The following is a 12,232-nucleotide window of genomic DNA, read 5'->3' as shown; positions in this document are numbered from 1 at the left end:
AACAGTTCCATTTCTGAGAAATGAAAGTAAACACTTTTGTGAATGATCTTAAACTGATCTTTCAAACAGAAAACAATTTATTTTAGCATTTGTAATAAAAAACTGGATTTAATCAGGACTTCCAACCAAAATAATATTTTTTTCCAAGTATTATAATAATTTTGTAATAACATTTTAACACTTTGCTTACTGTCTCAAAGCTGCTGATATTCTTTATATCTTTATACTTTCTGGTAAAGCTGTGAGGTTCTCTGATATTAAATTTTTTTCTCATAATATCAGTTCTGTAAAAAAGACAATGACCAGCCAGGCAAAGTGGAAGGCTGTGAGCTACAGAGATGCCTGAATTTTATCAAAATGTCTTTTTTCCATCATTGGGCAATTTATACAGGACCAGGCCTGCTGGAGACATGGGGGAGAAAAGGGGGGAAAAGTAATGTAGCAGGACTGATAGAGAGGGCTTTAAACTAAACTTTGAAGGGGGAAGAGAATAGGGCCAGGCTCACTAGAGATGAGCCTCAGGGGAGCATGCTGGTGCTGGGGGTGAAATGAAGAGCCCACCTGAAGTGCATGTACACAGCTGAACACAGTCTGGGTGGCAAACAGGAGGAGCTGGAAGCCACCGTGCAGCAGGAGAGATATGGTGTGGTTGCCACCACAGGAATATGGTGGGAACCCTCACATGAATGGGGAGTGTCAATGGATGGTTATAAGCCCTTCAGAAGGAACAGGTGAGGAAGGAGAGTTGTGGGGGCAGTCTGTACATTTGGGAGTGTTTCAGCTGTGTAGAGCTCAAGAACAGATAGCTGCAGGTTGGCCAACATGATACACATCTACAAGAAGGGTCAGAAAAATGGCCCAGGAAACTACAGATCTCTCAGCTGATGTCGATGCTGGGGAAGGCTGTGGGACAGATTATCTTAAGTGCAATCACACACCATGAACAGGCCAACCAGAGGATCAGGCTGAGCCACAATGGGTTTAGGAAAAGCAGGTCCTGTCTGATCAACTTGATCTTTTTTTATGACCAGGAGACCTGCCTAGTGGATGAGGGAAAGGCTGTGGATGCTGTCTACCTTCAGTAAAGCCTTTGATACTGTCTTCCACAGCATTCTCCAAAACTGGCAGCCTACAGATTGGATAGGTGCACTCTTCACTGGGTTCAAGATTGGCTGGATGGCTGGGTCCAGGGAGTGGTGTTGAAAGGTGCTGCATTAGGCTGGCACCTAGTTTCTAGTGGGGATTCCCAAGGCTCAGTATTGAGGCCAGTCCTGTTTAATATTTTTGTCCATGATCTGGATGAGGGGACTCAGTACATTTGCAGACAGCACAATGTTGGGCAGGAGTATTGATCTGCTGGAGGGCAAGAAGGCTCTGCAAAGGGATATGAACAAGCTGAATCAATGGGCCAAGACCAGCTGTATGAGGTTCAACCAGACAAAGTGCTGTGTCCTGCACTTTGGTCACAACAACGCCATGCAATGCTACAGACTTGGAAAAGAGTGGCTGGAAAGTTGTCCAGTGGAAAAAGACTTGTGAGTGTTACTCAACAGCAGGCTGAACATGAGCCAGCAATGTGCCCTGGTGGTCAAGACCACCAACAGCATCCTGGCCTGTATCAGGAATTGTGTGACCAGCAGGACCAGGGCAGCAATCAATCATCCCCCTGTACCTGACACTTGTGAGGCCACACCTTAAGTCCTGTGTTCAGTTCTGGGTCCCTCACTACAAGAAAGACTTTGAGGTGCTGGAGTGTGTGCAGAGAAGGGCAACAAAGTTGGTGGAGCACAGAGCAGCTCACAAGTGTTATGATGAGCAGCTGAGGGAGTTGAACTTGTTTAGCCTGGAAAAAAGGAGGCTCAGGAGAGACTTTACAGCTCTCTACAACTGCCTGAAAGGAGGCTGTAGCCATGTGGAGGTCAGCCTTTTCTGCCAGGCAACCAGTGGCATGATGAAAGAATTTGGTCTCAAGCTGTGCCCGGGGGGTTCAGGTTGAACATCAGGAAGAATTTCTGCACTCAAAGGCTTGTCAGGCATTTGAACAGCTGCCTAAGGAGTCAGCAGGTCTTGAAGCATTCAAGAAGGTGGTGTGGCACTTGGTTTATTTCGCATGGTAGTGCTCAGTCAAACATTGGACTTGAGGGTCTTGGAGATCTCTTTCAACTAATGTTTCTATGATTCTGTCATTCTAGGACTCTGTGAAAATGAGTGATGAAATATATTATGAAACCCACCTCCTTAGACAGAAAGCAAAACTTTATTTCTTGGAAGCTTTTGTCTGCTTACACATTATGAGAAACTCAGTTCACCCTCATACTACTTACTTTTTAAAATCTTGCTCTCAACCTAATTCAGGACCAATACCTTTGATTTTTGTAGCATCTGAAATTTGTCCAGACATGAAAATTCAGCAAGACCAGTGTCCTGAATAGTGCTTCATGTTTATTCTTCTTAACTTTTTCTTCTTAACTTTCCAGCTCATAAATTTATGCCTGTCTAGGAAAGTGTGCACTATGTAGTACTGAATTACCATCTTACATATGGTATTATCCAATGCATTCTCTACACGATGTAAAGTTTTACATAATTACAATTAATGCATAAAATTCAAAATGTTCGGCACATTAGCAGGAATTATATATCTTCTACTTGGTGACTTGCACTAATAAACATCACCTCCTATTGTAATTTAAAAATGGTAAGACCAGTCATGGCCTGCTTTCTGAAATGAATTGGTTTACTGCAGGGAGTAAAGCAATCAGGTTTTGACCATGTCTAAGATGAGTCTAATGTTTTGTCTGTGCAAAATTCAAAACAATAAAAAAAAATAATGAATGCAATAGCAAAAACAGCTTCCACCATTCTGTGTTTATTTGACACACAAGCATTTGAAAGGATTTAATAAATCCCTGACAAGGACACTTGTATCGATCTAACCAAAACATTTTTTATTTTGTTTTACAGATTTTGGCCATTGTGTCCATTCTGTTCATCGTCCTGTCCACTATTGCTTTGTCTCTTAACACACTGCCAGAACTTCAAGAAATAGATGAATTTGGGCAGCCAAATGACAACCCTCAGCTAGCGCACGTTGAAGCTGTGTGTATTGCTTGGTTTACCATGGAGTATCTTTTGCGTTTTCTGTCCTCACCAAATAAGTGGAAGTTCTTCAAAGGCCCATTAAATGTCATTGACTTACTGGCTATCTTGCCGTACTATGTCACCATTTTCCTCACAGAGTCCAATAAAAGTGTCCTGCAGTTCCAAAACGTCAGACGTGTAGTTCAGATATTTCGAATTATGAGGATCCTAAGGATTCTTAAGCTCGCCAGACATTCAACGGGCCTTCAGTCTTTAGGCTTTACACTCAGGCGGAGTTACAATGAATTGGGCTTGTTGATATTATTTTTAGCCATGGGAATAATGATATTTTCAAGTCTTGTATTCTTTGCTGAAAAGGACGAGGATGCTACAAAATTTACAAGTATTCCTGCGTCATTCTGGTGGGCAACAATCACTATGACTACGGTAGGATATGGTGACATTTATCCTAAGACGTTATTAGGGAAAATAGTTGGAGGACTTTGCTGTATTGCTGGAGTGCTGGTCATAGCCCTGCCCATACCAATTATTGTGAACAATTTCTCAGAGTTTTATAAGGAGCAGAAAAGACAGGAGAAGGCAATTAAGAGGAGAGAAGCACTTGAGCGAGCTAAAAGAAATGGCAGTATTGTCTCCATGAATCTGAAAGATGCCTTTGCTCGCAGTATGGAAATGATAGATGTAGCAGTAGATTCGGGAAAGCTTGGAGAACCACTCAGTCCAAAGGAGACACCTGATAACAGCCACCTATCCCCAAGCCGGTGGAAATGGGCCAGAAGGACAATGTCTGAAACAAGCTCAAACAAATCTTATGAAAACAAATACCAAGAAGTTAGTCAACAAGACTCCCATGAGCAATTAAACAATGCTGCATCATCCTCCAGCCCACAGCACCTCAGTGCCCAAAAACTGGAGATGCTGTATAATGAAATTACCAAAACCCAGTCTCAGCCTAATCTTAATGCTGGTTACCAAGACCAGTCAGCAAAGCCACCCAGCTATGAAGAAGAAATAGAAATGGAGGAAGTTATAGGTCAGAGAGACCCGTTGCCAACAGGGCCTGCGGACATCGTGATGGACATGAGAAGCACATCCAGTATCGACAGTTTTGCCAGTTGCGCAACTGACTTCACAGAAACAGAGAGGTCTCCTCTCTCTCTGTTTCCTGGCTCTCACTTGCAAATGAGATTTCCAGCTGATGCTGTTAACCTGGAAGAAAACCAAAGAGCAAGAAGTTCTCAGTTTATGCCATTTGCAAAAGACAGAGGATTTTCTCCAACTGATGTCACCTTTGACTATAATCCAATCAACAGAGGTGTTATCAGTGATGGCAGTGGGTCCCAAACTGTTTCACATGGTCATTTTCATTTTGACACTGCCATGGAAAGCCCCAAAAGCTCCCTGAAAGGTAGCAACCCATTAAAGTCTAGATCCCTTAAAGTTAATTTTAAAGACAATAGAGGTGGTGCTCCACAAACTCCACCGAGCACCGCAAGGCCACTGCCAGTGACAGCAGGAGCAGACTTCACACAGGCCACCCCTCAGCACATCAGCACCATTCTCCTAGAAGAAAATTCCCCCCAAGGTGAACGGCCTGTACTTGGTGCTGACGCACCTGCACTTTGTCAGGGACCTGCTAAAAAATCATCCCCTCTCTTTCCCAAACAAAAAATTTTCACTTTCCCTTCAAAAGAGAGGAGAAGCTTCACTGAAATAGACACTGGAGAAGAAGAAGAGTTTATGGAGTTACATGGTATGAAACATGAGAAAAAACAGGATATCAAGACAAATTGCTGTGGGGATAAACACAGTGATGGCAACAATTTACCAGGGGAGCCACAGGTCAGCTCTTCACCCAAAAGCATGAGCCACAACTGTACGCAAGACATTTACCATGCTGTGGGTGAGGTAAAGCCAGACACTAACCAAGAAGGTCACAAAATGGAGAACCATTTATTTGCTCCAGAAATTCATTCAAGTCCAGGAGAAACTGGTTATTGTCCTACTCGTGAAACTAGCATGTGACTAGTTACAGAAGCAATAAAAATATCTTTTCTTAAAACACAGTTAGTAATGCCTATGAACTAAAACATGGAAAGCCTCAACAAAAGTGCATAAAATGTTATTTTTGCATGGCATGAAGAGTTGTTTAGTTTAAATACTGTTTAATTTAAAAAAAAAGACTGCTTTTGTAACAAACTGAAAAAAACAAGGAAAAAATTACTCAAGAATGGTGAATACAATAAAGAGAGCTTTATTAGGAGCCAGTGGTCTGCAACATCTGACATTTTTGATCCTTTCACTTATGATTGTAGACAGGTTTTGAACTCTTTAAACTTTTTTTTCCCTCAGTTACAATGAATTTTAGAATTTGCACATGAAAGGATGAAATGTCAATGCATGCATTCATAAGGATGTGAAACAAGGTGCTTTGAGCTTGCAAAATGCATATACTTGTAAATAGTTTGGGGTTGGGGGGAAAGCTACTGTTAACAAGGATTTATGGAAAAAGCATTTCCTGGGACACAGGTACTTCCTTCACAGCGTGCTGCCTGGAGGTTTTGTACAGACTTATGTTGCAAAATTGCAACTTCTACTTAAAGCATCTCACGTATCTTGCTTTCTGTTAAAAAGCTCACAAGTATATCTGTTAATTAAGGACTACAGTATTTTAGTTCATCTGTGCTATAAAACATGATGGGTTTTTTTTTTTTACTTGTAGAACTTCAGTTATTGTATTTGTCAGTTTAATTAATGATCCTGTGAGGGAAAGCAAAGATTTAATGACCAGAACTTGAAGCATTTGATATTTTTATAGAAAATTGCCAACATTTCATAACTGAGAAAAAAAAGTTCCATTTTAAAATTTAAAAAGCGTCATTATTTCTGTGGCAATAAATAGTGCCAAATGGCTATTCAGATATATCAAAACATTTTCAACCTCATAGACTATACCTTGGTATTAAAAAAAATATATCCCACACTCTTATTTTTCCTCTGATTTAACATCATTTGCTTCTACATGATCTTTGATCTTTTACCTTTTGTTCTCCATGCAGTGCACATACTTCAGTAATGGTAATGTTGTTGGAGCTGTTAAGGTGGAAGGACATAAGAGACAAGGTTTGTAGGGGAAAGTGGTACCTTTTGTTATCATAAATCATGTAGCTGGAGAAGAAAAGGCTTCATGTACATGTGATTTGCCTCAGGTCTTCCACACCCCAAAGCTCGTTTGTGTTTTCCAGTTCAATCATTTGGACTGACAGAAGATATCACTTGACTCAACAACTTTGCCTCAACCCATTCTTCCATAGCTGTTCTGAAATGGAGTACAGGATTTCCACTATACTTAAATAATGGAAAATGTCATTCCACTGACAACTGCTAAATCATCTTTCATTTCTCTGATTTCTCCATCTTTGAAAAGAAAAAGAAAGATGCTGAACCAAAGCCTTCATTACAAAGTACTCATCTAACCACTGTCTTGAAAAGGCTATTTTTTTAAATCCAGAATCCATAGCTTCTTATGCTATAAAATATTTTTTAAAGCTTCTAGAGTGCTTTAATTCCCTAAATCATAAAAAGTTTATTCACTGCATGAATTCTGATCATAAGCAAATGTATGCAGTTACACAGACATGCCCTAGAAAATGTTCCCCTTTGTTTTGTTTGAGTTTGGGGGTTTTTGTGGGGTTTTTTTTGTTTGTTGTGGGGTTTTTTGGTTTTGTTTTTTTGGGTTTTTTTTTTTTGGTTGTTGTTTTTTTGTTGGGGTTTTTTTTTTTTTTGTAAGGAAGACTTAAAAGTACTTTAGACCAATCAATGTATGGTTTGGAACAGCAGGCTTCTACTTACCATAGGTTAGTAGGTTAACTTTTACTTGTGTCTTTTTTTGTCACTTGAATATGTAACAATCAGGCACCTAATGCATTTAGTGTAAAGGAACAACCATTTTTGTTACAACACAGCCCTTTGCTTAAATGGCTGGGCCAATGCCACAGGCCTCACTCAAGCCTGGCACATAGAAAAGAGGCAAGTTTGAAGAGCCCCAAAATATTGATCCTGGTAGCTGGGTCAAATAATGAGCCCAGCACAATCACTTAGGTGGGGTTTTTTTTTTAAAGTTTTCTATATTTCCATCAGTTTTCTTATTTTTGTAACAAGATAATATTGAGGTGTCTCTTCAGTCATTTGAATACCTCAGAATACGCCTTTTTTTTTTTCAAGCAATGTCTGGTCATTAATTCTCAAAATAATTTTTTTTTTTGTCTTTAATTGCCGTTCATTTCAACTTGTTGCTGCATTCAGTTTTATGTATTTATATTGTATTCTGCGTAACACTTTTCAATCATGTTGTGTCTCACTGTCCCCAAACTTTCCTCTTTCATATTTTATAGTCATTACTCTTCTACATTTATTTTTTAGTTTCTAGATATTTTCGGTGACTAAAACTAAATGCCAGTCAATTTTTATATGCCTGAAGTGTTGGTTCGTATTTTCTATGTGCAGTTTTATGAAATCACATGGGCCTGTTTGATCTGCCTTTACATCCTAGTGAACTGTTGAAGTCCAGATTAAGACAAAATGGGACCTGGTCCTATGCTTTGGATCCACAGAAAATTCCCATTCAAGACAATGATGTTGTTTTGGCAAGACTGAGGTTTGTCATGTACTTCTGTGTGCTTTTTCTCCCAGGTGACCCTTACACTTTGGAAAAGCCCCTTAGACCTATGACACTTGATGGAAAGGGAGGAGTCCAGCCATAGGGAACCTATTTGCAGGAACAGAGATTTCATTCCTAAAGCTCTCCTGAGCTAAAGTTCATGCAAGCCTGATTCCAGCCCATTAAAATCACTACAAATTTAAAAAAAAGTAAAGTCAAGGCCTCAGTTCTTGTGCAAATTAATTTCCCCTGAAAGCAATGGGAGTCTGGTGGAAAAAGGGACTGACTGAAATCTAAATGAGAAGAACAATAGTCTCTCCCTCTTGATGAAAATCAACAGGAACTTTAACTATATAAATCAGATGAAAGACCAGGCCCTTATTTGCTGCTGTATTTTAAATGTTTTCAGAGAAGCACATTTATTTTGAAAGAGATGCAATTCACTTTATTAACAGATGTTTTATTTTTTTGAAACACTGGAAGCAAAATTATAAGTTTTAGAAGTGCTTTTGGTATAATTTTGTTATCTACTTTTGTCTATGCTGAAAACTATTTCCAGAAGCACAGGTTTAGAAATGTGTTTTTTCCAGTCTTGACTGCATATACAGGATCCACCTCTCAATACCAAACTTGTATAATTCCTGATTAAAATATCTTTTTGAGCAGTTGCAGGACTGAATCTAGCTTTCTATCCAGTACAGCGGGTATAAGAAAAGCAGGCCGGGATAATTACATTCATCATGGGTTGATATGCAGCAAATTATGCAAAATTACACAAGTATATTTTTCTGGTTTTGTAAAACTTTGAAGCCATTTCAGACTTATTACCCATTCACCACAGTAAGGGGAGAATGTGTCTGAGTTCTGGAGTCAGTCTCTAATGCCAGCTGTGCAATTTCAAAACTAGGAGTCTTAGGAAGAAGTGACTCCTTTGTGCACCTGAAAGGGGTCTGACTCCTCACATCAGTGGAAAATTAAGAATGTTCAGGGAGATAGCTTTGCAATTGATCTATTTTTATATTTTTTACTAACTGCAGAATTGTGAATCAAAGTTTTAATTCCTTTACAATGATGAAACCAATGCACATATTTAAAAAATATTCACAGAGTAATTAGAAGAGTTTTTGACTAACAGTCACATTAATCCAAATCTGGGTGGGGGGTAGGGGGGAATAATATATCGCACAAACTGCAAAGGAAGTTCCTACAGGAAAGCTGTTTACAGGGGAAGTATGTAATGTAAAGAATGTAACAAGGTGTAGGAAGTTTTTGCACTACCGAATTTATACAAAATACACTTTTTTAAATGAAAACACAAAAGGCCTTTTAATGCTACATTGTATAGACTATAGAAGCCTCTGTGCTAATGCAGCAATCTAATGCACTGTGTCCTCACTTCACAATTGGTCTCAAAATTCAAACATTAGTGATGTTAGAGAGGTGATATCTGATCTAACACTAGAGCAACGGACATGAAGAGCCTTTTAGCACACTATTATGCAACCCAAAATGTTTTTTATAAATCAAAATGACAGTTGGCTTCCATGAGTCACTTCCTAACAGGTAATACTGGGCAATTCCTTGAAAAACAATGAGTTCTTTTAAAAGTAGACCTCTCCCCTTCCACGTGGACTGAGCTTCTGTTTCCTTCAAGGTTTACTTTCAATGTATTTATTAACTGCTTCAACCTCATCTCCAAACTGCAGTCCAGTAAGAAAGACAGTTGTCTTCTTGAAGCCCTATTGCAGATAGTAAGACTGGTAAAAATGTCCAGGGTTTAACTTATTGGCTTTCTGATTAAAATAATTTTTTAACCACTTGGATAGAAAATATATATTTTGATCATAAAAACATATATTAGAAGGAAAATAATGCAACAAATATGCTTTTTTTAATAAGTAGCCAGCACAGATCAATCGAGAAATGCAAACACAACAAAGGGGGAAAGAAGGGCAGAAAACTGTAAGTAAACAAGGCATGTTTTAGTGTACTATATAAAAACACATGTAATAAACACATGTAAAAGAATACTTGTTCACACTAAATGAGGTAAAAATGCCAGTAGCAAAAGATTTAATTCCACTCCTCCATCATAATTTTAACCTAGAACCAACAGGTTCAGCAATGCCATTACCCACTTGCCTTCCACATGAATATCTGATCTGTAATCATTTTTCAGAAGACTTTCCTGAAAATAAGATATCACGTGTTGGTGTCTTTATTGATCTTGTGATCTCTTCCCATTTCCTCCCCAGTATCAATCTTCTCTTCTTCTTGGGAGTGGTCAGAAGGCAGCCCACCCAACAAGATGATCGGTGTCTTGTTTGCTAGGAAAGTGTTTTGGTAGTGTGGTGCCAATGGCCAGATGCTGCATTTGAACCAAGGAACAAGAACTGAGTGTCATTTCTCCCTGTTTTCTAGTTGTAAAGTGCTCTGAATTCTCCAGTGTCCCCACAGTGTACTCATCCTTCATGCAAGAGCTTTCAGTGCTCTTGCAAGAACGTTTTTAAAAGCAGATTAATGGTAAATGCTATTAAGAGAGCGATCGGTCTAAGTGTGAATATTTGTCTTTTGTCTGATTTTATTAGTGGTGCTCAGCTTTAACTCCAGCTGAAATGCTTTCTAAAACAGATCAGGTGTTCTGGGAGCCAAACCGTTTGCAGGTCCTCTGTCAGTTTCCTTAACAAAGGAAGGTTAGGTAACTGGCAGGCAAAAATGAAAGAAAACATTTTGTTTGCATTGTGTGATGCAGGTGGAGTAATGTACTTGTCTTTGTATTTATTTTGTTCCAGGTTTAAACAGTATTTCTTTTAAATGCTGAGATATGATATTTAGGAAGTATTACTCTTTAGCAAAATGGAAATTTCTTCCAAAACAGCAGTGATACTTTCTAATCCTATATTGTTATTGATTGGTATTTAGTTTTCTATTTTAACACCTAACACAGATCCTGATGAATACCACTGTGGAACAAGGAAGTAGCACACAAATATTACTGCTCTTTTAACTTAAAAGTAACTAAAAAACATGGTATTAGCTTACATTTAATCAAAAAAAGATGATTATCCTAATTATACCTATCAACTAAACAGAATGGTCACCTTAGACATCGACTGTTGTCCTGTGATTAGCATAAACCATGAATTTAACAGCAGTCTGTGTAACTAAATTCTTTAGGGTAATTTTTAAACTCAAATAACTATTCAAATACATATTTAGCATCAGCAGGAATAATGTACACTTCTAAGTCTGGAAGTCTGTGGCTATGTTTACACTGGCATCTTAGAGAAAATCAGGAGAGATCTCTTGACATGAACCTCTCAGCTACCCCCACTTCTCATGCTTTGGTTCACAATACTGAGCAATCCTGCACCATGCAAACTGGACTACTTTTAGGTGAAGTTGAACCAGAAAACTTCTTCCATGAGGGCACCAGTTATGCTGCAGGCACGATAAAGCATTCAGGCCCGGATACCAGATGAGAGTGAGTCCAAAATTTGTACCCCAATAGTGTAAACTGTCAGCACAAACTGTTGTCCTCAACAAATCTCCTGGTATGTATGACTTGCTAATGTAGACATAGATCTCTACCATGGCTACTGTCTTCAGCCCATGTAACTCTTGGATAAATCACTTATTCAAGCAAATTTTGCCATTTTCATCAGTGGTATTGCTTAAAAAAAAACCAATATGTAGCCAAAGATTAAATTGTTCCCAGTGCGTTCCCCAAATTAAGCCACACAAAATCATTTAAGCCATAAATTCATGATAACCTTTGGACAGTTGTGTTTTGTAGTTTGGACCAAACTCTATATACTGCATATTTCTACAGTGAATTTACTCTAAAGTTGTTATTACATTTAATGAAGACAGTACAGACAGCACTAGACTTACTCCACAATCTGTGGAATTATTAAACTGATTGCAAGTAGCTTTACTTCACTTAACAGTAACCCTTACTTTATACTGCAAAAGCAAATTGCTGTGCATTGATGGAGGATCAGAAGCCCAGCTTGAGTATTTTGTGCTGATTTGCCATTGTCTAGATATCTTCCTATTTGGATCACCAGCTGAAATTTATTTAAATTGAGGAACTAGTAGGGTTTTGGTTGTGTGCTTTGTTGCTCTGATGTCTGGGACATACCTTGTGTAATGCAAGGAACAAAAAGCCTATTCCTTATCTTACTCATTTTAACCATTTCAAGGTGGAGGACATAAGTCTTGGAGTGATATTTTTGCTCTAAGTTTTACTCAGATAGCATCTCTCTGTGAAGGTTCAGAATACAAAACATTTATACCTGTTCTTGAAGTCCTTAAGCAGAACACCAGTGGGAATTCTGCCTGTATAAAACTGAAAGATGGAGCAATATATTGTAGTGTTAGGCAAAAGAAACAATTTCTAACACATTACTAAATACATTAAAAAAGAAATTTAAAAAACTACTGTTGGGGACAATCATGGGTACTTCT

At 38.6% G+C, this 12,232-nt stretch overlaps 1 protein-coding gene across 1 annotated transcript in view; it reads left to right on the top strand.

The window, feature by feature from the left end:
• KCNB2 (potassium voltage-gated channel subfamily B member 2) overlaps positions 1-6,738 on the top strand; it is a 183,352-nt gene extending 176,614 nt beyond the window's left edge. The window contains exon 3 of the mRNA XM_039703107.1: positions 2,965-6,738. Within this exon, the coding sequence (XP_039559041.1) occupies positions 2,965-5,127 (2,163 nt within the window). The 3' untranslated portion in view covers positions 5,128-6,738. The remainder of the gene's footprint in view (positions 1-2,964) is intronic.
• The last annotated feature ends 5,494 nt before the right edge of the window (positions 6,739-12,232 follow it).

This window comes from Passer montanus, unplaced genomic scaffold (assembly GCF_014805655.1).
Source record: "Passer montanus isolate IOZ18808 unplaced genomic scaffold, ASM1480565v1 scaffold16, whole genome shotgun sequence".
Classification (NCBI taxonomy): domain Eukaryota; kingdom Metazoa; phylum Chordata; class Aves; order Passeriformes; family Passeridae; genus Passer; species Passer montanus.
This window is presented reverse-complemented; position numbering and strand designations above follow the sequence as displayed.